The following is a 27,895-nucleotide window of genomic DNA, read 5'->3' on the forward strand; positions in this document are numbered from 1 at the left end:
TAGTTCATATTGTGAACGTTTCTCCTAAATAGCGAGAATTGAATATAAATTGAAGTAATTTGTTATAGTCCAAATGATAGCTTAATCAATCTTCTGGAGTAATTGTTATTGAATTATTTTGTATTTAATTATCCCTATTTGTTGCCGAGGAATATATTAATGTTAGAACATTTATATTGACAAGCGTAAAAAGGTAAAGTGTAACTATTATAGAGAAATAGAGAAAATAATCAAAGTGTTGAACTACTCTCTACGGTTTTCATTAGTTTACCAGTTTTGACTTTTGATACTATTACATACACTACTTTAACTATCTCTTGTGATTTATGCTTAAGGAAAATTGAAAAATATAATCATATGAAATCTTGTTAGATTTATCTCAACGTGTATTATCCAAATATTTACTATTTATAATATTTACTAATTAACAATTAAATATATTAAAATTCAAATTAGTATTTCGACAAATGTACAAAAAATAGATAAATTAATAAAATCCGAAGGGAGTACTTTCTAACACCATCCCCCCTTGATAATCTTAACCCCTTGAAAGGGCACTCTAGTTTGATGCACTTATTTTCCTTCAATGTTCAATGTTATACCCCCTTTACAAAGTTAGTCAAACTGTCAAAGTGAAGTTTTCTTTCTTTCTTTCAAGTCTCTTCATAAAATAAGAGTCTGGTATCATTGCATCAATTCTTCCTTCACAAGGAATATATGAAAAAACCCACAACGCTATTATAAAAAGACTAAACTACCCTTTTTCCCATCTTTTCTTATGGGCCCACCTTCAAGGCTATTTTTGTCACTACAACTCCAAAAAAAAGAAAGAAATTTACTATATTTGTACACGAGTGAGAAAAGAATATAATAATTCTTTCAACAATATATTTTTTTCTCTCTCATACTTTTAATTCAATCTCTCCTAAAAATCGAAGACATCATCACGTTTTCTAATTCTACAGATTCCCAATTTTTCTTTCTAAAATTCTTCAAAGAATTCAACAAAAAAAAAACTTATAATGTGTTAATTTTATTACTTTTTTGCAAAGTAGTTAAATAAAAATTTCCAGAAATTTTCTTCTTCTTCTTTAAGTGTGATCGGTCCATAAATTCTTTGTCTTTCTCTCTCTAACTTTCTCTCTCCTCCAAAATTTTCTGCTTACATTACTTATTCATCGGAAAGTTGTCCATTACACTAAAGTGGTTAGTTGTTTTTGTTCTTATTTATTTATTTATTTATTTCTTCTCTAATTATAAATTTATAATTATAATTATTATTACCTTCTGTAAATTTTCTGGGTTTTTGATTGTTAGATAAAGTAAGTGTTGATCATTCAATGCCTGATCATCGGAAAACTCAAACCAATGGACCTGTTCATAACATTCAAGGTATACTTCTATCCCTTATTATATAGTTTTATAATTCATATTATTTGCAACTATTAGACATTTTCTACTCACGTTTTATGTTTATGTCAAATCGTTGCAAATAATAGGAAACGGATGTAGTATAAGATTCTATCTTATATCATGTATTATGTATTATGTAGTACTGTATTATAAATTTATAATGGTTCAGTTTATAGTATTTTTGATGATCTTTTGCAACAATGTAGCAAAGTTTTAATTTTTAGTTGTTTTTTACAGAAGGGGTGGCAAAAATGAAAATAGAGAAGAAAGAAGGGGGAGATAGAGAATTAATGGAATACCCAGATCGACCAGGAGAGCCAGATTGTTTATATTATTTGAGGACTGGTTTGTGTGATTATGGCACTAATTGTCGTTTTAATCACCCTTCTCTTCCTCCTATTAAGGTATTATTAACTTCTATTAATTTGTTTTTGTTGCTTTATGCTATTTATATTTGTTTTATATAAGTTTCATTTAGATCATAATCAAAGTTAACATAAAAGTAGTATGTTTGATCAAGAAAGTAGTATATTAAAACCAAAAACATTATTATACTCCCTCCGTCTCAAAACATAGTTTCCATTTTCTCTTTTTTCACGGTAATTTATGCAAGTAGAATGTAAATAGTAAAGATTTTTTGTTTTTCTAAATAAATGTTTAATGGGAAAATATGATTTTAGGAGAGAGAATGGAGAATAATTGGTGAAAGAGCATTAATTGTAATATGTTGGTTGAATAAACAAAGGAAAAAAAAAAATTTAAGAAGCAAATAAATGACGGGACACGATTTTTCTAGATAAATTACGGAAAAATGTGGAACTAAAAATGAAAATGGCACTTATATGTTGGGACACCCAAAATGGAAAATGAGAACTATATTTTGAGATGGAGGGAGTATTATGTATTCCTATATATGTGTAGGGATTTTATATACTAATTTTGTTTATAATTATACTACCTTTTGTGTTAAGTATATGAAGTGGAAGTGGAGTATTTTTTTATTGAATAAACCAAGAAAAATTGTTATGAAGAAATTGAATTTATACATTTCTCCTAAGACCACATATCTAGACGCTAGACCAAGGGTTCGTATGACTTCCTATATCCCACATAAGAGATCAAGATTCAAATTTTGGTGAAATAAAAAATTTCTGAATAAGTGACCCTATACGAGGACCGTCCAAAAGAAATTCATCCTACTACGAGGTTTTCGAAGGAGGGCTAAAAAGAACATAGCTACATCTAGAGTGGCCTTGCTTTTCATTTCTTATGTTTTAAATGGACAAATACAACAAAACTTAGAAAAGTGGAAAGATGAAACTCATGAAAGCTTTATTTGATAGGGGGGAGAGGGGGGATTTTCTAATACTACTCTAGTTGGAATTTAGTTGTAACAATAAGGTGAGATGAACATGATACCTTATTTTTAATTGGTCATTCTTATTTCTGTTTGTTCTTTCTTAATTGCTTCGAAATCTTCAATTGTTTGAATATTCATGTAATGTTATGTATATATATGTTTGTAGACTCCTCAAGATAGAAGTGAGCTTCCTCAGCGAGAAGGACAACCTGATTGTGGAGTAAGAAACTAAGAATATTGTTGTCTTTATCCTCCTTCCCCTTTATTTATCTGTTTACTTTATTTATATAAAACACTTCTATTTACTTTTTGAATGTATATTTGTGAATTGTGAAAGTGCAATTTAGGATTTGAGTTACATTGTTGTTTTTTTGAACTTTCTAAAGACTTGCTTAAATATAGTTTGGAGTCCAATTGTTCTAACTTGGGCTTTGTCCAAACCTATATTGTACTGACCCGGGAGTACTGTATGATCTTGTTTAACTCGTCCTATATCTTTATAAAATTATAATATCAACTTTTTATAACTCTTACTTGTTGATAGTTAGAAATATTATTATGGTCAAAGTTTTGTGTTGGCAAATGTGAAATTCAAATCATGTAGATTAAAAAAAATAGAGGTAGTATTCCCACTACCCACAAGAAACTTTCTTGTATTTTCTATGGCATATCCAAAGAAGAAAAAAAATGTTACTTAGTGCTTGTTTGGTTGACATTGTTTAGCGTAGGGAGTTAAAATTCCTATGAATTGGAATTTTTTGATATTGTTTGGTTGACAAATTCATGGGAAGTAGAATTTTATAGAATTTGTCAACCAAACAATATCAAAAAATGTGGAAACTAGGTAAAGTTCCCATGAATAACCAAACAACCAAAAAATGTCAACCTAACAATTCTATTTTATAGAATTTTATAGAATTTTATAGAATTTCCCATGAATAACCAAACAACATTTAGCAATTCCAAGGAAATACAATTACATGGGAAAATAAAATTCCAAGGATTTTGCACTTCCTAAATTCAACCAAACAAGCACTTAGAATGATAATTTTATCCAACCAACCCATGATATGTGGAAACTCGATTTACTCGTTCGTTCTCCCACCCTCTCTCAGTCTCTTGTGTAATTTATGTGATATAGTATGTTATATAAATGAACATTTTGCATGAAATTGGAGGATTTGGTTTTTAATTGTTACAATTATAGTGGTATTTGCTTAACTTACTTTGAAATTTGAATAGCAAATTAATCTCTAAACATCATATTTTCAGTTACTAAAATAAACAAATTGACATGAAAAGTCCTTTTTTTGGGAAGTGGTCCTTGGTAAATTTTGTCAAAATGGAACTTGTCATCATCAAATTTATCTTTGTGATTTAGCATTTATCGTTTTGAGCTCTTTATACGCCAATATTTCTTTAATCCTAAGTTAATCCTTCAAAGCTGGTTTTTATTTGAAATCAATATTCTTCTTTTTACCTCTAAAGGTGCTCACTTTTATCAATGATTATAGTGCTGTTTCCTTGTTAGTAAGATAGAAAATTTAGACATCAGTCATCAACTGATGATTTTTTGCTCATGGTGCGGAAATAAACAACATGTAATATCATAGGTATGTGAATTATTTTTGAATATGAGTACTTGAATGAGATCCTATTAGATTTTTCACAAAATCAATTTTTGTTGTAGATTGGTATAGAGTTTATTGTATCGCTTTTTTCCCATAAAAAGTATACTTTCATGCATTGCATACCTGTAGAAATTGGACTTGTCAACCCAAGAAGGCATAGGTATCCGTTTCCTAATGAATCTTTTTGGAGATTTTTAGGCATTACTTTCCTTTTTGGCTTGTTTTAATGTTCACGGTCTTGAATGCAAATTTCATAAGTAGTAACTGAGCTGTTTTTTGCTCTCAACTCTGCTTGCTTTTGTCTGATGTTTTTTTGTTTGTTTGAGCTGTTTGAAAATGGAGGTCCATGATTTACATGTTTGTTTAAATCTGAAAGAGAAGCAGCAAAGATGAAGATATCTGACCTTGCTTGTAGTGGGATCTTTCTATGTGGTTTTGTTTAGTCTCAACTAAGTGAAATTAGCGAACACTTCTATGGTTGTGTGTGATACTAATATCTCCACCTTATTTTGCGAAGTGATATATGTCTCTCCATCGGTTGCTTATCTCCTATTGCATCAACTTAAAATATAAATCTGCAGCTTAACAATAGAAAGAGTAAAGAAAGTGTCATATTGTTTACCTTTTGGTCATTCTTCTTTTGTTCAAGTGAAGAGTTAATAGAGTTTAAGTCATGTTAATAGATGTTGAATACTTGGTTGGAGCCTCTGGAATCTGTGACTGTATCTTATTGTGTATCCTTATAAGATCAAATTGATTGGTAAAACTTTGCAGTATTATATGAAAACGGCGACTTGCAAATATGGCTCTTCATGTAAATACCATCACCCTCTGGATAGGCGTGGTGCTGGACAGGTTGCTTTAAATACTTTAGGTTTACCAATACGCAAGGTGTGTCTCTCTTCAATTCCATTTTCTCCCCTTCTCTAGCTATGTAAGCATTGCATGTATGCTAGTGACATGGCCTTTTAGTTTTCTTTTTGAAAAAAAAAAAATTACAGTGATGATTGCCTTTTCTCTGCAGGAGGAGAAGCCTTGCCCTCATTATATGCGTACTTACGCTTGCAAGTTCGGACCAGCATGCAAGTTTGATCATCCCCAACCTGCGTCGCTTGAGAGTGATTTACCTATACCTGGAGCTGCTGCTATAGGGACAATGGGATCTACTTTACCTTCAACTGGCATTCCTTATGTAGGCCCGCTTCCACCTTGGCAACTGTCAAGGTCATCATATGTAGCATCTTCTTGCGTTCCTGGTCCTCAGACATATATGCCTTTTGTCTTCCCGCCTTTGCAAAGTTCTCTTACTGCCCAAAACTGGAATAATTATATGGTGTGTAAGTTTTTCCTTTTCTTGATATCTAGGATTACTTCGTCTAGGAGCTTCAATGACTTGTTTCTATTAATTAGGACTTGTTCAATTCTGTCTGTCTCGGCTCAATATGCCATTCCTTGTAGTTGAGGCTAGATTGTTTGATAAAGAATTCCCTTCTGTTTTGTCTTCCGTTTTCCAACCATATGCTTGAATTCTTTTTTAATAGTGATATCTGCTTTCTTTTTGAAGCAGCACATGTGGATATGCATGCTCTTAGTCCTTGCATTTTTGCTGATCCATAAATGATGCTCATATCCGGTGTTAATAATCTGCTACGTGCCAGTTTTGCTAGACTTATTGACCTTGAAAAAACTTGTCCTAGTTATGTTATCGATTGAAATTATGACCATGATGGAATATAGAGGAGCTAAGGTTACCGTTTCTTTATACTGAACATTGGGACTTTCATTTACCTCTTTTTATCTCGGGTCATAAATTTTGCATGAATCTATGTCTGCTATTTCTTTGACCCAACTGTTCCTTCTATTACTTCAACTAATTTAGAAAATACCCGGTTTATAAGTGCAGTTAAGAATTTTTCCAAATTATCGGCTGACTTAGATGCGATTCCTTCAATTTCCTTGAGCATGATGCTTGCATGTTTAGAAGCACCATTGATTTCTTCCTAGTGACATATTATTATATTGATGGCACATTACATGTTGTGGTCTCCTCGTTGTTCTAATTGGGTGAAACAAACTTTGCTATGTGGTCTTGCATGATGTGAAGTTTACAATGTACACTACTTTGTTTTTACCTTGCGTCCTTGTCGTCAAGGCGTTTTCACTATGGCTTAACTTGTTTGGTTTTATGGGTTCTTTCCCTAACCCGAGAAAGCAAACCCAAGTTCTTAGTTGTTCCTGAAGCTAGAATCATGTCATTTTGTGCTATTGTTAGTGATACTAGAGTTCTAAACACTAGTAACATGTTTCATTATGTACTCTACTAATTTGAGATTTTTTATTTTTGGAAAAAACATCGTTATATAGTTCTCTCAACTCAGTCGTGGGTTATTTGAGTGTGACCTGAGAAATGGCAAGGAATTCTGTGCTACCTGACATTATTGCTTGTTGGTGGGCCTAAGAACTGCCTCCTTTTACTTTGGTACATGTATCCATCTTTGCTTTCTAAATTCTTTGAACCTTCCATGAGTTGAATGTTCTTTTGGTGGGCTCTAGAGTTGGTTGGAAGAACAAACAGAGTATCTGATGTAAATCATGTAATATAGTTGAGTTAAGCACTCATCTGGGAGGAGAATGGCTAGATATCTAAATGTTTGGAAACACGAGTCCGTGGAGGCAAGTATGTAAAACTTTACTTGAAATGGAGCCCACCACTCTCCTATTTCACATTTACATACTTTCTCCGTTTTTTTTTTACTTGCAACACTTTTTTTTTTCATCAACTCCAATGCAAAATTTGGGTAGGAGAGAGATAGAGAGGAAAGAAAGAGAGGGGCAGAGGGCCCCATGTGATTGGAGAGAGATAGAGAGAAAGGAAAAGTAAAAGTAGAAAGTGTTGCAAGTAATTAATTATTTCCCTTTTAGGAAAGTGTTGCAAGTAAAAAAAACGGAGGAAGTATCTATATGTTTGGAAACATGAGCCCATGGAGGCAAATGTAAATTCACTTGAAGTGGAGCCTATCATTCTCTTATTTCACATCTAGATATCTAAAATTTTACTTTTTCGCCTTGGGAGTTGACTCTTAACTCTTAAGCTCCCCCCCCCCCCCCCCAACACTTTCTGAAATGGCTCGTTTGTACATCTACATGTTGTAGGCTATGTAATTAGATTAAAATGTACTAATAAAAATAAAAGTTCTTTCATTTTTATTGTCTGTTTAATGATTTCAGCAGGGGAACTTGAGAACTATATCTTCTTCCAATATGATACTACCAAATTATGTTCATAATTCTACGAGTCAAGTTACTGGAGGACCAAGCGACTTGGTGATGCAGGCCTATTATAATCTTCCTGAGAGACCTGATCAGCCAGAATGCAGGTTTTTCATGAGCACTGGCAGTTGTAAATATGGTTCGAATTGTAAATTTCACCATCCGAAGGAAAGGATCGCTTATAATTTAGGTCCACACGGTCTCCCCTTTAGACCGGTAAATTTTTTTTGTTCTCTTTTTACACTATGAAGATCTGAATCATGTAAATGTGTCGTCTTTGCATCTTCTGAAAGTAATTTGTTTTAACAGGGGAAAGATCACTGTAGTTACTTCAACTCGTATGGCTTCTGCAAATATGGTCCAACTTGCAAATACGATCACCCAATGTATGTCAGCTATTCTCTTGGCATGCCTCCTGTACCGTTGGTGGATGTAGGCTTGTTTCCTAAAGCAAGGAATATGGTCATTTCCAACTCAACTGAAACTTCTAACTCGAAATCAACAAAGATCACTGACTGGATTCAGAAACCTGATACCGTTATTTCAGATAAGAATCGTACCAAATCTGTGAAAAACTCCGTGGAAGATCCACATGAAGAAGTTCATGATGATCAGCCGAATGCTGCGGTTGCTGTCGATGCCCCTTCCTCTAAAGTTCCTCTGGATCAATCAGACTAACTCTGCTCTACATTTCTCGGCCAATTTCCCTCTCTTCGTCGAAGGGGGTGATTTTTTGGCATCCTTTTTGCCCATGTTTACTCAAGAGTCCTACTCTGTATGTATGCAATTCTTGTGCATGCCTTCTTGTCATCATCTTTCTGACCTTGCAAACCTATATGGAGTGTTTATATACTGTTGCGAGACTTGTGGCTTTAGTGAAAAGCATGGAATGAAAGATGGATTTTCGGAGTATAAACATATAAGTGCAAGAAATGTATGAACGTAGTCGTAAATTATTTTTTTTTGTTAAGAGCTACATCTACAACTAAGAAGCAAAAACTAAGGATTACATCTTAAAAATCCTGCAAATATGGTATAACTGACCCAAAGAGAGGATATGTTGAACTGTTCATCGTAGGGACATATAATATATTAGTCTTACGGGCCTGTTCTACACAGCTTATTTTCATTTCAGTTCAGTTCTGGACAGTACTTTTACTCTCACATATCACTATTCATTTTAGTTCAGTTCAATTCAATTCAATTCAACTGTTTTATGCCGAAGAGAACAGGTCCTACGTTTAGATTGAATGGGCTTGATAATATATTAATAGCAATAGAATCAGTTAAGATATGCACTGAAGAAAACCCTTCAGAACAAGCCAATATGAGACAATGAAGGCAAGCATGAAGCTCCGCTTGAGAGCAGACTTAGCAATGAAGTGAATACCATGATCACCAAATTTCTAAAATCTTGATTTTTTTCCCCCTAGTACTAGTTATATAGGTTCATACTAGACTCATGGCTCGTATTATGCATGGGTCACTTTTATTATTTATAAATAACAAATTTCTTTTCTGAAAAAGATATTATAGTTATTTTTTTTGAAAAATATAATTGTAAGAAGTAACTAGTGAAGTCAATAATTGATCAACATTATAGATTACTAAAATATTTAATCTTTCCGTATTATAAACTACTATTCATATTATCTAAGCATTCCTTTCTATTATGATTACATATAAAATTATCTGAAGACTATATATATATATATATATATATATATATATATATATATATATATATATATATATATGGTTATTGCTAATATCAAATAATTTTCATATTCATTGAAATGATCATATGTAGGACATTAAAATATTAGAGATATTCGAATTAGGGTGCATTGTTTCCACCTGAATTCCCCCGATTTTGTTTGAATTTATTGGAATTTGACAAAAAAATATTTCATAAAGTATTAGACTTTATATCTTCTCAAAAAAAAAAAAGTATTAGACTTTATATAAACTGAAGTAAACTTATCTTTGAACTTACCTAAAGTTATTAGACTCAAAACTAAACTTGGCAAAGTTGCTCCTGATTCGAAAATCTGGTCCGAAATATTCAATCTGTGGTCTAATCCGGGTCCGAACCAGATGATCCAAACGTTGGTCCGAATCCGGTCGAAATAATCTTGACTCGAAACTCATCTGAAATCCGAATGATCTGATATGATCTTTGCCCGATCCGAAATTAATCCGATCTAATGGTAACCCGATCTCAAAGCAGTAAGAAATTATTGGCTTCCATTAGGCTTTGATCCGAAGTCCCCGAAATTGGCCCGTTTTAAAATTATCACAAGTACTCTTTGGCACAAGTTCTGACTATGTAAATTAGTTATGTATACCTTTACAAAGCATGAAGAGTGACAGTTTCATATATACATAACAAAAGCTTATAGTAAAAGAAACCATCAGACCAAAGGACTAACAACTCCATACATAGTAAAGATGAGACAATCCATCATCCGATCCGAAAAGCATCCCGATCCGATGATGATCCGAAACATAATCCGAAATTCGGCCCGATCCGAAATCGTTCGGTCCGAATATAACTTGATCCGAAAACGGTCTGATCTGAATTGACCCGGTCCGAATCCGGTTCGATTGCCAAGTCTATTCAAAACTGTTTTTTAAAGCCAAAAAAATGCATCCTTAAGAACACAATTTCCCAAAATATAGCATTCTGTTAGAACTAGACTTTCTAGATCTATTTGGTGACTCATATCGAGAGATAGCCACTCAACCACCACATATGTAGGCTTATGTTAGTTATTATTGTATATATAACCTAATAATGGCAGCACAATATTACTAGGTATTAAGATCACATCATAAACAACATAGCAAACGTATAGTGAGAAACCCTAATTTTAACAATGCAAGATGAGGAGGAAACAACAAATAATAATCCTACAAACCTTCCATGGGATATCGAATCAAATATCCTCTTAAGGCTACCACTAGAAGATCTTCTACGTTGTCGTCGTGTATGCAAAAGTTGGCGTGAAGTAATCAATAGCCTAAATTTCAACAACTCCTATGTACACCAATTTCTAAACAAAAATGTATCAAATTCTATCATCCTATGTGGTTACAATGGTATGTCGTTTAATCTTTCGTCTTTTGATTTTCACTTTCCTGAGAATTTAAAGGAACCAACTCGTTATCGGCCTCAAAATTTTGGTAGCAAACGTGTTAAAAACATAGTTGGCTCATGTAATGGCTTACTTTGCTTCCAAAAACGTAACGATGGTGATGAATTTTGGTTCTATAACCCAGTCACGTACGACTTTAAACACATACATCACTCATCACCCTATAAAAATGACTTTCATAGCATGGGGTTTGGTTATGATTCAACTAACAACGATTATAAGATCGTAAAATTAGTTCACAAACCATATAAGTTTAGTGCTTACAATGTTTCTTACAATACAATTGAGTTTTATGTTTATAGTTTGAAGAAAAATTCATGGAAATTCATTAAGCCTTTTCCTGAAGTGCATAAAGTTTGGCCTAGTCTTAATAATGGTAATGATTCGGTCGTATCAAGAAGCATGATTTTCTCTAATAAGGCATTAAATTGGTTGTGTTATGATATTGCTGAAGATTTTTGGGGAAGAAATAAAACTATCTCATGTTTAAACCTTGAAACTGAAGAGTATTATGAGGTACCTTTGCCTGATCTTTATTTTGATCCTACCGAGGAATGGAAATTGGCTGACATATCGGAAAATCTACATTTGGTAATAAGTTTACCTTGGGAATGTTTTTATATAGATATATGGATTATGAAAGAGTATGGCGTAAAAGAATCATGGACTATGTTGAGCCGCGTATTGCTAAGGGATGTACTTGTAGGTAACACTGGTGGTCGTAGTCGTATATGTTTTTTGGCGGATGTTGCATCAATTGTCTTGCCTTATGCCTACTCAAAGGATCGACGGGAAATTTTAATAGGTGTAGGGAAACCTATAAAGAATTTTATTCGTTATGATTTACATACTGAAAAGTGTAAAAAGATAGACATTCATGGTTTGCCTAATAATGTCATACATGATCATTTCATAGCCATGCCATGGCTTGGTTCCCTTATCTCCCCCCTCAAGCTAGAATAATTTTTTTATTTTATTTCGTGATTTTCTGGTCCAAATAGGCTCGACCCTCATGAATTAGGGGATAAGAAGGGAATTCCAATCTATAATGAAACTTCCAGAAACTGGAAACTGGGAATTTGTATCCAGTGATTGGTGAGAATCGAACTCCCGACCATGAGGTTGGGAGATGGGAGCTCCAACCATTAGGCTCCCAAATGTGTCTCCAAGCTAGAATAATTTGACTAGTCTTATTTTACATTTTGTCTGCCAGTTATTAAGTTGAATGTAATTGATCAAGAATGTCTTGGCCTAGTAGTTAAGAATTGAGGTGCTGTGAACTATAGGTCAGAGGTTCGAATCCCCCTTCCCCTTCTTTGTACTGCCTTCGTGGCTAAGATGGATCAAAAAAAATTAAGTTGAATGTAATTTAAGTGTTCATTTTATCATCAATTTAAGAAGTTTTTGAATATTTATTGTTAAATGTTACTTTTAGTTTATTGTTTTGTGCTGATGTCGTTGAACTTGAGGAGGAAACATTTCTTGAATTTAATCATTTCCTTTGACATCAATATTGCTGTGATAGTTTTATTATATGTCAAATTGTAGATTAGTTGATATGAATCTCGTATATATGTTTCAATTACTTATTATCGCTTTGGCGGAGTATCCTTCGATTCTTATTTTGTAATAATATATTAAAATGCGTTTTAAGCAAGTGTACACATCATGTGACCGTATCCCTTCAATTGTTTTGTTCCATGTCCTCAACATACATGTTATGCTTAGTGGTGTCAAAAATAGATTTGATTGCTGGGTAAACCTGATTCTGACCTGACTTGAACCTGGCTGGTTCGACCTATGAGGATCAGTCTCCAAACCTGACCTGGGATTACCCAAACCTGACTGGCACCTGGCAAGATTATATGCTGACCTGACCAGACAGACATGCATTCAAACTCGAACCCCACCGTACTCAACCAGATATTACTAAAATTCAATTTTATTTTATATCTATAAAATCATTTAAATATATAAATTTATGAATTTTCTTACATTTAATAATTAATTAAATAAATAAAATAAATTACATTTAATTTAAGAGATAAACTTTAAATATCATGTACTTCTTTATATTTTCTATAATTACCTAATGTCCCCATTCTCAAATAATATTTAAAAATATCTTATTAAATCCTATACTCCAAATTTATTATCCCATTTTAATATTCTACTAAAATTTCCTCATTAAGCTACCATTTTTTCTACCAAATTATACAGTTTTAATATTCTACCAAATAATTTCTCAAATTCTTGTAACACTATACTAAACAACAACATATGAGCTCATAAAAAATCTGCAATTATAATAAATTATACAAAAAATCATGATTTAGTGAAATTACATAGAAGTCACACAAAAAGAATAAATGTGGAATTATATGAAATTACACAAAAGTCAATAAATCTTGGGACGAAATTGAATGATATTATACAAAAACATAATTAATCAACACAAAAATTAACAAATTAAACTGAAAAACGGAAAAAAAATCTTGAACGAAAACTAGATCTGGCCGGAATCGAGCGACGAGCGACGAGCGGAGACCAACGACGACGAGTGAAGACCGACGACGACGAGCGAAGATCGACGAGGGATGGAGTTGGAGGGGGTAGTGTCGTGGGGTGGTTGAAGGGGTGGTAGGCTGAGGAAAGAGAATGACAGAAGGAATAAATGGTGGTTGGATGAGAGAGGAATAGGGATTAGGGTTTTAGAAAGGAGAGATGGAAGAGAGAAGGGAAATCATAAATGGGAGATGGGTTTGAGTCTTTGAGAGATTGACGGTTGGATTTTGATCCTTCTCAAATCAAGGGTTCGAATTCATGATCCATGACATTAGTCTTTGGCCAATAGGAAAAGAGAATGATCTAGCACATGGATTGATGACTTATCACATGATTGACAATCTTATATTTTTTATAATCTTACAAATTCTTGTCTTGGTTTAGTAACTTCAAACTTTAATAATTAGTCAATTATTTTAGGAAAATTTGTCAGAAACCACCTTTTATAATCACTTTTTTGTGAGAAACCACCTTTTAAAAAAATTTGGTTAATTAGCCACCTTTTTGGTTCTTTTTTTTGTTGGAAGCCACCACTTGCCGGAATCCGGCGTTGACCTTGATTTTCCGGCGTTGACCATCAGATTTTTGCCATTTTCCCCCCTTTATCTTTCTCCCACCTCCCCCCTCGCATCCCCGGCAACCCCCCTCCCCCTCGCATCCCCGACAACCCCCTCCTCCACAACCCGCCGGAAAACACCCCCACGACCATCCCCACCCTCCCAAACCTAAGTCCATCCCCTCCCTCGCATCCCCTGACATCTTAGGTGGAAGAAATGGCGAAAATCTGGAAAAAAAAAATGGCGAAAATCTGATGGTCAACGCCGGAAAATCAAGGTCAACGCCGGATTCCGGCAAGTGGTGGCTTCCAAAAAAGGAAAAGAACCAATTAACCAATTTTTTTTAAAAGGTGGTTTCTCACAAAAAAGTGATTATAAAAGGTGGTTTCTGACAAATTTTTCATTATTTTATTAATATGAAATTTTGGTTATTTTTATTGAAATTATTATGATTAGTGTTTAAGTATTATTATTTCATTATAAGTTATAATCTTACTAATTATTGTCTTGGTTTAGTAACTTACTAACTTTAATTTGAAATTTTGGTTATTTTTATTGAAATTTTTTATGATTAGTATTTAAGCCATAACTATCATTTATTAATTAGCATATTATTATTATTATTATTATTATTTAATTAGAGTTGTGAATTGAGTTTCTAAATTTTAATTAGACTCCATACTTATGGCGTTACTTATACAACTGTCATCAGTCTATTACTCAATTAAGTAATAGTATAATTATATTTATTAAAGTGAACTTATATGTAATGTTACATTGACTTTGATTATCGACTTACAATGATACATTCATTGATCTCGTCCGAAAATACATGTTTTAGTTTCAAAATGCTTTTAACATGAAGACTACTATCTAAAATAGTGTACTGTTATCTTGAATTAGATAAAATAGTGTACTATTCTCTTGATTTAGCTTATAATCTATATTGATACATTCATTAATCTTATATATATAGTAACAACTTCTTCAATTATCTAGGAACAAGCCAGTGAGTTGCTGAGTCGATATAAGTCTATGTGAGTAACTGACTAAATGCTAAGTTAACATATGATTGTTAACAAGTTACTATCTACTCAACTATTGACTTTATGGCTATTATGTTTGCTATCATTTATATAAACTGTTGTTATGTTTATTATTATTATTATCGTATAACATATGAACTCTCGTTATGATCACTTAAGCCTCATATGAATCGTTGTTGTAAATATATAATATTAAAATATATGAAGAGTCGTCTACTCTTTTACTTATTAAAGTGATTTTACGCAGTTGATTATTCGAAATAAGAGTTGACTAAGAGAATACACTAAGCATCATGGTAATCATTATAGTGTTTTTATTGGTTTTTTGTTGTCATCCATATATTTATCAAACATAAACATATGTATATATATGTCGATCTTAATACTTTTATTAATATGATTCGTTTACAAAATACAAAACAAAATCAAGATGGCCCGAGCAGGAGTTACCCGAAGTTGAATTGACTTTCAATATCGAATGGACCCCGATGTTTCATAATGATCGAACTAAGGTCATTACTAATTCAACCCGAGTACATTTGACTTAACGCAACCATACATGAAACCTAAATACGACCTGCGCAAACTCGGCAAAAAAATGTCAATAGGTGATCATATCCGGGAATGGATCGATTTGTAAATGGAACGCTGAGACCTTTGGCAGCCGGGAATCCAATGATTCAAATGTGTTCGACCCAGTTGAACAAAACCTGACCAATCATGACCTGGGGAACTGACAATCAAAATCCTGACCTGTCCGGGTCTGACCTGGTTAGCTGTGGGTATAACCATAACCTGTTTGAGAACCTGTTTTGACACCACTAGTTATGCCCCTTATGAGATTTGACCACATGATCTCAAGTTAATACAATAATAAAGTTCTAACCAGTGAATTATACAACATTAGATGCTACTTTTTAACATGAAAATATTAATAACTCGAAGCATCACCCGGACCTAATAACTAGTTTTGTCATAGTATTACGGAAACCAATGACAGTAGTAATGTTTTGTAATCTTTCTTAAATGAAAGGGGAACCATTTTTTTAAAGGATGTCATTGGAGACACTAAATCTATACAAATATACTAAAAGGCGTGCATAAACAAGAAACTATGCCACGTGGCGCTCTCCCTAAGGAGTTTTAGTTCATGTAATCCATGCATGTACAATAAAAAAAATTTAGAAATTGCGTAGTATAGGGTTTGATCCCAAGACCTCAAGTACATATACTAAAGTTTTAACACTAGGCTAAGTTGTATTTAAGTTAATACCATAAAGTATTGAGAACGTATTGTGTCAGACTCGTCCGACCATAATCTTTGGTCGGACGACTTTCAGGTGGTTCCAAATTTTTTTCAGTTAGTCTTAATTTTTTTTCAGGTAGTCTTCATTTTTTTTCAGGTAGTCTTCATTTTGTTTCAGGTAGTCTTCATTTTGTTTTCAGTTAGTCTTCTTTTTTTTTCAATTGGTTTTTGTACTTCAGTTAGACTTACTTTGGGTTTCAGTTGGTCTTTATTCTTTTTCAGGTAGTCTTCATTTTTTTTCAGGTAGTCTTCATTCTTTTTCAGGTAGTCCAACTGAAAGAAAACAAAGTCCAACTGAAAGAAAACAAATTCCAACTGAAAGAAAATAAAGTCCAACTGAAAGAAAACAAACTCCAACTGAAAGAAAACAAAGTCCAACTGAAAGAAAACAAATTAAAGTCCAACTGAAACAAAACAAAGTCCAACTGAAACAAAACAAAGTCCAACTGAAAATGGAAAATATCAAATGAAAGAATAAATGGGAACCTCCTCATTCAAATCCCATAGCAACTGAAATCCCATAGCAAAGTTTAAATTCTGGAGTTTTTGCTACTGCAGATTTATGTTATCAATCAAAAGGTACTGTGGAGTGGTGATGTGAGATTAATAAATAGGAGTTTTTGCAACTGAAATTCCATAACCAATTTGACACACGGATCCTTTTCTTAAGTTTATCCATAACCAATTCGTCGGTCACGAGCTTTTAGTTGCAAAAATACCGTATTGCTTATTTATGTTATTCTTCATCCTTTGCACATTTTCATCCTCTTCATTCCTTCATCTTCATCTTCTCTGCAATTCGTCTTTTAATGGCGACGAATTCTTCGTCCTTGTGTTTTGCTCCTGTTGCTGGTGGATATGGAAACCTCGACGCTATTAATCGCGTTCTCTCTGATCTTTGCATCAAAGGAATTCCTAAGGTTTGTTTCATAAAATTGTATAGTACTGGGCTCAGCCCGTCTGACGAGAATATTGGGTCAGACGGTCTGACCCAATACTTTCACTAAAGTATTATATTAATAAATGAAAATTTTCGTACCCGGGACATAACCCGGGCCTAATAACTAGTTGATTAATCAAAATCATACAACATTTATTACGAAAACAGATCTAACAAAAACAAACAAACATCGTCTTCGAAGGTACTATGGATCCAAAAATCAAAATTTCACAAGTAGCCGCATTCTCGAATATATATAGAAAAATAACAATCATATCCATGGAATACGAGAAGAGTTGATATAAATGCAAAAAAGCATATCAAGATAATTAAATTAGTTAATCTTTTTAATAATTGGACTTGAATCATCTTATAATTGAAGGTATCTTGGTGTTGCTTTTAATTGTAAGGGCCGAATTTTGGTAATTTATCTCGGTTCATAAGTTGTTTTGTTATTTATTTGGGCACCAAGGAGCTTGTTTCCTTTATATTCTACTAGCATTTTTTTGCACGCGATGCGCGCTTCGATTTTTTTCGAGACAAAAATTCAATTTTCTTCGACATAAGTAAGAGTCAAAATTTGAACATTAGACATACGAAGTATAATTGTTTTTAGTTGCAATTTTGATTGATTTAGTCTCTATCCCTTAAGTCTCTCACCAGTCCTTTTTTTTTTTTTTTACTTTTCAAAGTTAAATTCTATGAACAAAATAGAAATTTTATTGAATTTATTTATGATTTCCAGTTTTATAATTTATTAGTTGATTTTTGAATTAAGTACACTACTTCATATATTGTGAAGAAAGTGGACACATTGATTTCAAGTCAAATTTTTGTGAGTATGTATTGACGTTGTAGTGTATTGGTTGTATTTTGTAAGTGATTTTTTTTCTTTTAATTTCGTAAAGCTTCCTCATTTGAGTGATTTGTATATTGTAAATTATGCAATTCTCTGATTTTAGTTGACTTATGAGTGATTGTTATAATTTTATTTCCGGTATTTTTGTTTGTAGCCCCCTTCGTTTGTAAGTGAATTTGTAATTTAGAAAAGAAAGGGGGATAAAATAGTCTATTCATTCGGGGATACTATAGTTCCCCCCTTCCCTTATATAATAGAGATTAGGAGTATAGTTTAGAAAGCTTATATTATAATTCTGTTCATGTTTAACTTAGGAAAGTTTTAGCTATCCTTAGGCGTGTATTCACATGGTTTTAATTAAGGGAAGTCTTACGCTGATTATTTTTAGGTTGTCTTTATGAAAGTGTCTTAACCTTTTTTTTTGACATCCAAGAAGTGTTCATTAATTTAAAATGAAAGTACAATCTAAGGCTAATATAATCAAACAAACATAAAAAAAAAAAAACTAAAATGAGCTATAATTGCTCTTACACAACAACTACAAAACATAAAGAGCTTAAATTAGGATAAAACTGCTCGATTTGGAGGTCTGAATTGATAGATAACTGTAATGAAACTCTTCTTCTGGTGGATGACGATCGCCAGAACCCTGATGAAAGAAGTGGGCGGGGAGGGATGATTTCACAAGCGGGGGTAACCAAGTACTAGCGAGATTATGATCTCGCAATAGGACCAAAGCCAGTGACCTCCTGTCACATGGAATTATGTGGTCATGTTCCCTGTACCCTGAAAGAGTCACATTCCCGTGTGACTCAATACCCTTTTGGAAGGGTATTTGTAACACCCCCAAAATCCATACACGTCTACGACTACGTTGCATCGACTTTGGGAGTGTTACTGTCGCGATAAAACGCAAGGCTTAATAAGAAAGAATGTTAACTCAAATCATTGTCTCGAAAATTGAAATGCAGCAGAAATAAAAATGTAACTACAACTCAGGAATCATCAACGACCCTATTTTTTCAAAATACAACTAACTAAATAAATCCTAATATTCTTGTCATACTTAATTCAAAAGCTATGAAGTCCAAGACTAAGGACTACCCCCGAATTCTCAGTTTCATGCAGCAACACCAGTGCACCTAGTCTGCTCCCCATTGTAGCATTAATGGTTCATCACAGGTCAACAAACATATAATAACACACACAAACAGCTATGCTGAGTACATAATAAAACATTGAATGCATAAAAACATAACAAAGCAATAATGAACAATCCTAAACATGATACTACAATAACGTTACATTCTTTACTCTTTATTTAGTTGGCAGCGAACGGGCACCATCATCTTACTAGAATCATACGGGCTACTTAATCCTTAAAAGACAATTTGGTCTATTAGATGAAATGTAAATACGGTTTCGTTCCGTCTCACACCCATCAGCTTAGTATGCATACTCCCAAGATCGTACGGAACGTTCCGCTTACTTGAGTTATCAAAATTTATAAGGACACTACTGTCGTCACAGTAGACCTACGTAAGAGTGTAGAACAAGTCCCACACTCCCCCCATTGTTCATCACTTGTAGGGAGTCCAATTACAAGTTTAATTTATTGCCATAGTTCATTCTTAATACTGTCCATTCATATCACAATAACATAGAATCATTTAACATGTTCTTTTAATTACAGTACTCAAATCTTTTCTCTTGTAACACTCTTGTTATACCATGGATCAGATAATACGAATACAACGCTCATGTTCATAATACGATAGAATTACACATTTCTATGCCACATATCGATTTCCAATCATAAACATGTTACCAAACAATCTCAACAATCAAATTAAAACGTTTCCTATCATGATTCTAGGTTCCGATAGAATAAATCACAACCTAATCATGATACTAGTACTTGCAAGTAAACTGGTACGCGTGCGTACCTTGTAACGGAGAATTTTTCGCTGTCTTAACCAAACGTTCCGCTTATGAAATTGGGACCTAAACGATTAAGTAAGTACTTCAGTGCTACGTCCTTGATAATATTATCAACTAATACGTAACTAACTATAACGACTTAGTAATTCGAAGTAAAAACGATAGCTAATCTCATTGTTTATTATCTTCTTTTTCTTTTCTATTCTATTGAGCTTAACAGCTTTTAAAAGTCGATGTTAGTGAGCAAAACTGATTTTAGTTAGTGTAATAATCCACTACCTTTACCAAGTCCATTCAAGTCATATGTCCAATCAAGTCTTATGTCCAATACTCCAATTGTACGAAACGTGTTTTTAATTATTTAATATATGTTGATGACATGGAATGAAACAAATAAAGGAACAATACACATGGCTTGTAACTTGCTTCATAACGCCTATTAATAGATTTGTATCGATTAAAAAGAGATTGAAAATTTAAAAATATAAAGACCTAAAAGCTAGCAAAAGATAACGTGAGGCAATTTTATGTGAAAATAACATTTATATACTTCCAGGGTATATCATTGTTTTTTTTTTTTTTTTTTTTTGAGAGGACCCATTGGTTTTCTTTTAATGTACTCCATTTCATTTGAATATATCCCTCTTTTGAATACATGAGTTTTTTTTTGGTATGTGCACACGTGTATATGTCAAAGAAACTTTTGGCTAGAATCAAGGAGATTTCTTTGTTAAATAGTGAATTAGGTGAATTAGTAAAATTTTGCGTCAATTGGTTAGGAGATTGTCAGATACAATCAAGAAGATGTTTAATTAAGAACATCAATCTAACAAAGACATCTATCTAAAATTTTCGTATATGCATGTAAAGTAGCAGATCTGTAAAAAATAACATAACGATAAAAGTTTACCACTATAGATATTTGAGATATATTACTCGTAAATCTAATATGACTTTCGAGCCTACCCGATCTCAAACTGATATGCATTACTCTCATACATATAATATATCCATATACAATGTTTATAAAAATAAAAGACATTTGTATATTTATATACAACATTCATGAGTGGACTAAAAAAGATGAGAGAGAAAGGTAGAGAGAGAGTCTCTGACCCAAAGCCTCAGCCAAACAGTCCTAAAAGAAACCCTAGCAATTCGAAAATTGCCCAAAAAACCCTAGAAAATCGTCTTCATCTCAATTATTCCTTTCATTTCCAAACATTCGAAGTTACCTTTGTCTTGTGGTTCATTATTACTCTTCTAATTCTCTTTTCCCATCAGAGAGAGTTATTGCGTGTAGTTGGATTCCATTCTAGTCCTAATTTAATTAGGAATAGGTCTGCGCCTAAATTAGCTTTGCAATCATGTAAAATTTGTAGTTGGCGTGTTATTCAGACGGTAATTGCAGTAAATTGGGATTGTTTGCTTAAATCCCTCTTAATTTGCCTTCTTTTTTGGCTGAGGGGGCGGAAATTTAGGGGTTTCAAGTACAAATTAGGGCTTAGGCTTAGGGTCTGTCAGGTGAGTGAAGTGTTGGCGCTGTTCTCTGCTGCTGCATTGAATGCGTTTATTAATGGGTTTGGAGCTGTTTTCATCATTATTTGTGGGTTGTGGGAAGTTTTTGGGGTTTTTTCAGTATGGTTGCTTGATTGTATTGGATTTTTATCCATTACTCTAGAATTCGCATTAAATGCGATTGGAAAAGTCACTGTTCAGGTAAGGCTTCTTAATCTAGTTTTTTGGTTTTCCGATATTTTTTGCTTATATAAAAGGCAAGTGTTGTGGTGGTTTCAGTCACAATTCTCTCAGTTCTTTCATATTTCTTTTTATCTAACTATCTCTTTCTCAGTATTTTCTAAAGTGATAAGAAAGATAACTCTTGTTTGCTGGTTTTTTGTGAGAATGCAATCATTCAAGGATATCTTGCTGCAAGAGGAGCAAGGTCAGCTCTTGGATGTTGATGGTGGTGCTCAGGCTCTCCATCTCTCTCCATCTCATAGCAATATAGCTAAGTTAGTAAGTGATCCCCCAGGTCCTCCTTCTTTGTCTGAGTCCATTGTATTAGATGATTTGTCCCAAGTTAAACAAGATATTGATGACCTAACTAAAACTTGTTTGGTTGGGAAAATGTTGGGTGCCACTGTTGACCTAAGAACAATCATGTTTAGAACTAAAGCTGACTGGCAGTTTTGTAAGGGTGATGTAGAGTACCTGGATATGGGGAATAACTGGGTTATGATTAAATTTGTGAATCCTGGTGATCTATATCTTGTTTGGGCTGATAGACCTTGGCATGTTCAAGGGGAGCTCTTTGTGATCTACCCTTGGAAACCTCATTTTGATCCATATGTTGAGGAGATCAAATATGTGGATTTGTGGGTTAGAATCCCTAGATTTCCTGTTGAGTTATTGAACTTTGACTTTGTAGCTAATTTGTTAGCTGCTAACAATATTGGATCCCTGATTAGGCTGGACTCTCGTTCTATTCTTAAGCATAAGGTAAGATTTGCTCGTGCTTGCATTAGAGTGGATATTACTGAGCCTTTGCTGGAATATGCTGAGGTTACTAGAGCTGGTGGGGTTAAGTGTGGTTATGTTATTTGGTATGAAGATTTTTCAATTGGATGCTCATTTTGTGGGTGTGATGATCATGTTATTGATGACTGTCTCATATTATCTCCTCCTCCTAAAGAAATTAAAGTGATGTTGTTGAAACATCCAAAGAAACAGTGGCTTGCTGAGTTCCTACAAGGTGCTACTAGGCAAGCTAAGCCTCTTACCACTGCTGAGCAAGCTTTGGTGGTGGAGGCTAGGCCTAGACACATTGTGCGACCTCAATATGTTGCTAACTTCTCTTCTAAGAAAACTGCTGCTAAGAAAAAGTTCCCTGGAAAGTCTTTCACAGGTAAGAAACAAGAGGTTCAAGCTGGTGCTGGTATTTCTATCAGAGAACCTGTGCCTAAGTCCCATCCTTCTGTTGCTGCTATCTCTTTACCCAGTTCTGGTGGAAAAGGTAAAGGGGTGATGATTGCTCACCCAGTGATTGATGTAGAGTCCTCTGATGATGATTGTGATATTGAGATGAATTCTGTTATCCCTCCTCCTCTTGTTCTTGTTGAGCATGGTCAAACTAAGCACCATGATTGTAATGATTATGTGTCTCCTAGCTCTAAGCCCCTCCTCCCTCCCTCTGTCAGTGAGGAGGTTATTCAATCCCCTGTCCCTTTGAGAGTTATTTATCCAACTGAGCTCCTGGAATGTGGGTTCATTACTGAGGCTGATGAATTTCTGGAAGATGATAACGATGTGTATGGTGAGGATGCTGTCCAGTCAGGCCTTGTTGATGATACCTATATTTTAGAAGAAAATGTTCATGATGAAGTTATGGGAGATTATCTTTCCCAACCAGAGGGTTCCTTCCATTCTATTCACTCTGAGACCTCAATCATTAAACAGATTGAGGGGATGGGAGTTGAAGGGGCTAGGGCTAAGGAAACTGCTTCTGCTTCCAGCTCCTCCAAGAGAAGGAAGATGGATTCTGATGAAGAATCATCTACTTCCAACCTGAAGAGGGTTAGGTCTTAGTCTTTGTTACTTTTATTTCCTGCCATTTTATGAATATAAGCTTTTGGAATGTAAGAGGGGGTAATAGACCTCAGTTAAAGGAGGAAGTTAAGTTTTTTGTAAAAAAATAATGTGCATGTCATGATGTTGTGTGAAACCAAATCCTCGTCTCCTCCGGTGGAGTCCATGGTTAGGTTTTGTGGGTTTCACCATCATGACTTCCTCCCTTCTTTTGGTTTGGCAGGAGGTATGTGGTTATTTTGGAAGGATGTTGCTAGCAATCCTTTTTTACTTTCGATCTCAGCTAAATATGATCGCTTTATAGTATGTGATGTTAATATTTTAGCCTTGCCATGTTCATTTAAGCTAATTTTTATCTATGCTCCTCCAAACAATAATCTTAAAATCCAATTTTGGGATGAGCTAATTAGTGTTATTAACCTAATCTCTGGACCGTATGTTGTATTAGGAGATTTTAATGAGTTAAGTAGTAGTAATGATAAGCTTGGTGGTGCAAATTTCTCATTTGCACGTTTGAATTTAATGAATAGATTATTCTCGGAGTCAGATTGTATTGAGCTCCCATTCCAGGGTCACGCCTTCACATGGAGGAAAAAACGAAGTGGCCCCGGAAATATAATGGAAAGAATTGATAAAGGTGTAGCTAATATTGATTTTCTCAATTTATTCCCTAATGTAAAGCTAAATCACCATATTTTCACAACATCTGATCACTGTCAGATTTCGCTTAATTTAGATACATTTCAAGGTAGGAAAACCCCCCCGTTCAGGTTTGATAAGATCTGGACATCAAGAAAAGATTTCGAAATAATTATAAAGAAAGCATGGTCTACAAGGTTTCATGGATCTTATATGTTTTGTTTAAGTAAAAATGTAAACTCCTTAAAGAAAAATCTAAGAATTGGGTTGCGACTAGATTTGGTAACATTTTTCGTCAACTTAATGTCGTTGAAAAAAAACTAAAGGCTATCCAAGAAAAGTTAGTAGAGGATCCATGTTGTCCGTACCTAGCTGCAAAACAGAATAAGTTCTTATGTAAACAGGCTAATCTTTTAGAATTTCAAGAAATATATTGGAAGACCAAAGCAAAATCTAATCATTTGAAATTGAGTGATTCTAATACTAAATATTATCATGCATGTGCGTCTATTAGGCGAAATAGAAATTTTATTGCCTCGATTGAGGATGAGAATGGGGCTACTGTTGTCGATCCTAAGCAAGTCGAAAATTGTTTTACTAGTACTTTTATTCAAAGATTCACATCTAATTCAATGTGTAGCTTTGATGAAAATGAAGACTTCAATCTTTTAGAGCCTATTATTTCTTATGAGGACAATACTTTTCTATGTTCGGATGTTAGTTTTGATGAGGTCAAAGTAGCTGTTTTTGATCTAGCTCCCGATAAAGCCCCAGGGCCGGACGGGTTCCCGCCTTTTTTCTTCCAAAAATATTGGTCTCTAGTAGGTAATTCAGTTTTCAATGCGGTTAGAGCTTTTTTCCACTCTGGAGTTCTCTTAAAAGAAATTAACCATACTTTCGTCACACTAATTCCTAAAGTCACTAGCCCTTCTACTCCAAACCAGTTCCGTCCTATTAGTTTATGCTCAACGATTTACAAGATCATTGCAAAAATTATGGCTTCTAGGCTAAAGACTGTTCTCGGGAAAATTATCCATCCCCTCCAGGGTGCTTTTGTCCCTGAGAGATTGATTCAGGACAATGTTTTACTTGCTCACGAGGTTTTCCACTCGTTTAGAAAAAAGTCGGGTAGGCAAGGGTGGTTAGCTATCAAGTTAGATATGGAAAAAGCTTACGACAGGCTAGAGTGGAACTTTATATTTGTTGTGTTCCGGAATCTAGGCTTTTGCGACCGATGGATTGGTTGGCTAAAGGAATGTATTACTTCCGTCTCTTTTTCGGTCCTTGTTAATGGCATCCCTGGAGATGTATTCACCCCATCTAGGGGAATTCGCCAGGGAGATCCGCTATCTCCGTATATTTTTATATTATGTGCAGATATCTTAGCTAGACAGTTATATGCTACTAGTATTTCGGGCGCAAAATTAGTAGGTGTTTCTTTAGGTCATTCCCGTGTCAAAATTCCTTTTTTAACTTTTGCGGATGACACAATGATCTTTGCTAAAGCCACTCCAAGTAGTTGCTTTGTGATAAGGGAAATTTTAGATAATTATTGCAGGATGTCGAGGCAGTTAGTTAATTATAATAAATCGGCATATCAGTGCTCTCCTAATACTGACCCAGCTCTGTCTACCTCCTTTGCGACTCTTCTCCAAATGGGAGAAGCTAGGTCACTTGGCTCATATCTGGGGTGCCTTATTATTGATAGTAAGGTTACTAATAAAACGTTTGGGGAAATTCAGGAAAAGATTCAATCCCAACTGTCTAAATGGAAAGCTAATTCTCTTTCCTTAGCAGGCCGGGCGATTTTAATTCAATCTAATCTCGCTACGAAGGCCAATTACCAAATGCAATGCTTTTCTTTGCCTACTCACATTCTGGAGTCCCTGGATAAGAGTTATCGGAATTTCTTTTGGAACAAACCGCCAGGTTCTAAATCTCCAAACCTTATAGGTTGGGACAAAATCTGTAAACCAAAGAAGTATGGGGGGTTAGGGTTCAGAAAAGCGAAATGTATGAATTTAGCACTCCAGTTTAAGTTACTTTGGAAGATCTTGGTTTGCCCTGATAATTTGTGGGTTCAATTAGTGGCTAAGAAGTACTTAAAGGAGTCAAGTTTGTTTGAGTATAAAGTTAAAGCTAATGCTTCATGGCAATGGAGAAAGTTAATGTTGTTGAGAAATTCGTTTAAGAAAGGGCTTAGATGGGTGGTGGGGAGGGGTGATAAAATCTCGTTCTGGTATGATAATTGGGTGTTTCAGTATCCGATTAGTTCGGTTTGCCCAGTTATTGTGGGCACTGAGTCCCTGGTGGTGGCGCAGGTCATCAATCATGTTTCGCAATGGGATTGTTTGCGGTTATATGAGCTTGTCTCAGCTGAGGTAGTTCAAGCGATTTTGAGTATTTTTATTCCTAAATATGGTCTAGAAGATAAACTGATTTGGGGTTTATCAGTAGATGGGTGTTATTCGGTTAAATCGGGGGTGGTTCTGCTTCAGGGTGTGGGGTCTCAGGAAGCCTCTTCCCCCCCTGAAGCCCCCTTTCAGTGGATTTGGAAGCTGTCTGTTCCTCCCAAGATCAAGTTCTTTATTTGGAAAATTTGCAATAATGGCCTTCCTACTAAAAAACGACTTGAAATGAGTCACGTGTTCGTTCCTCTGGAGTGTGGTTTTTGTAATCACCACTCGGAGGATCTTCTTCATCTTTTCAGTAGTTGCCCTTTTTGTGTTGATGTTTTTGAATTATTAGGGTCTAGGTTTGGCTGTGTAATATCCCAAATTTTTGTAACTATTTTATAAATTTATTTTGTTATAACAAATCAGATTTTTATGAAACTGTTTTATTTATTATATCATATTTTTATCTTTTTAAAATAAAAATAAAAAAAATTCGTAATCAGATTTTTTTTAAATCAGATTTTTTTTAAATCAGATTTTTTTTTTTCGTTCAAAAAAGAAAGATGGAGAGAAAAGAAAATTCTGAATTTTTTTTTAAATACTTATCTTTTAGTAAAACCCTAGATTTACATACATATATATATATCCCCATACACCCAAAAAAAAATTCTCGCGTAATTCACTTTCTTCATCTTTTTGGTAAGTTTTAAATTTCAGATCTAGAATTACCATTGTAGTATTTCGAAGGTTTCAACCAGAAAAAAAAAAAAATTTAAACCCGACACCGCGACTCCGACGACTTGGCCGGAGTCTGGTGCCGATCTTCTTCTAATTTTCTTCTTTCTTCTTCTTCTTTTCTTCTTTTCTTCTTTCTTTCTTCTTTCCTTGTTTTCCCTCTGGTTTCTAGCGTGTGTTTACAGCAAGTTTGCTAACAAAAGAAAATAGTGTTGTATTTTTTTAAAAACAAACGGAAAGGTTGATTTGTTTTGTACAGCAAGTTGGATTGTGACTTGCTGTCACAATCAATGAGTATTTTTAATTTATGTAGTTTTTAAAAAAGAGACAATTAAAGGAAAAAGAATTGAAAAGGTTGTTCATCATAACTTGTGCCTGCAAGTTTAGTTTTCCTATTTTCTTTAGCTAAGAAAAAAAAATAAAGAGACATCAAACACATATTTCGTGATTTTGATTATTTATGTTAAATAAAGTTTTAAACTTTAGTCTTA

At 34.1% G+C, this 27,895-nt stretch overlaps 2 protein-coding genes across 6 annotated transcripts; both read left to right on the forward strand.

The window, feature by feature from the left end:
- The first annotated feature begins 886 nt into the window (after positions 1-886).
- Positions 887-8,838, forward strand: LOC104902725 (zinc finger CCCH domain-containing protein 3). 5 transcript variants are annotated; one of them, XM_048637417.2, is made up of 8 exons: positions 887-1,206; positions 1,318-1,392; positions 1,654-1,817; positions 2,940-2,993; positions 5,179-5,295; positions 5,429-5,737; positions 7,633-7,890; positions 7,984-8,838. In XM_048637417.2, the coding sequence occupies exons 2-8, from the start codon at positions 1,341-1,343 to the stop codon at positions 8,350-8,352; spliced, it is 1,323 nt and encodes a 440-aa protein (XP_048493374.1). In that variant the 5' UTR covers positions 887-1,206; positions 1,318-1,340; the 3' UTR covers positions 8,353-8,838. The 5 variants fall into 5 exon arrangements, with proteins under 5 accessions (XP_048493374.1, XP_048493375.1, XP_010688919.1 ...); XM_048637418.2 differs by having other exon boundaries at positions 1,324-1,392; XM_010690617.4 differs by having other exon boundaries at positions 889-1,206; positions 1,651-1,817.
- A 1,715-nt stretch (positions 8,839-10,553) lies between these two features.
- LOC125493833 (F-box/kelch-repeat protein At3g23880-like) lies at positions 10,554-11,795 on the forward strand. The gene has a single exon (XM_048637358.1). It carries the CDS (start codon positions 10,554-10,556, stop codon positions 11,793-11,795), a length of 1,242 nt encoding a protein of 413 aa, XP_048493315.1.
- Positions 11,796-27,895: the final 16,100 nt, after the last annotated feature.

Source organism: Beta vulgaris, chromosome 9 (genome assembly GCF_026745355.1).
Source record: "Beta vulgaris subsp. vulgaris cultivar EL10 chromosome 9, EL10.2, whole genome shotgun sequence".
Lineage (NCBI taxonomy): Eukaryota > Viridiplantae > Streptophyta > Magnoliopsida > Caryophyllales > Amaranthaceae > Beta > Beta vulgaris.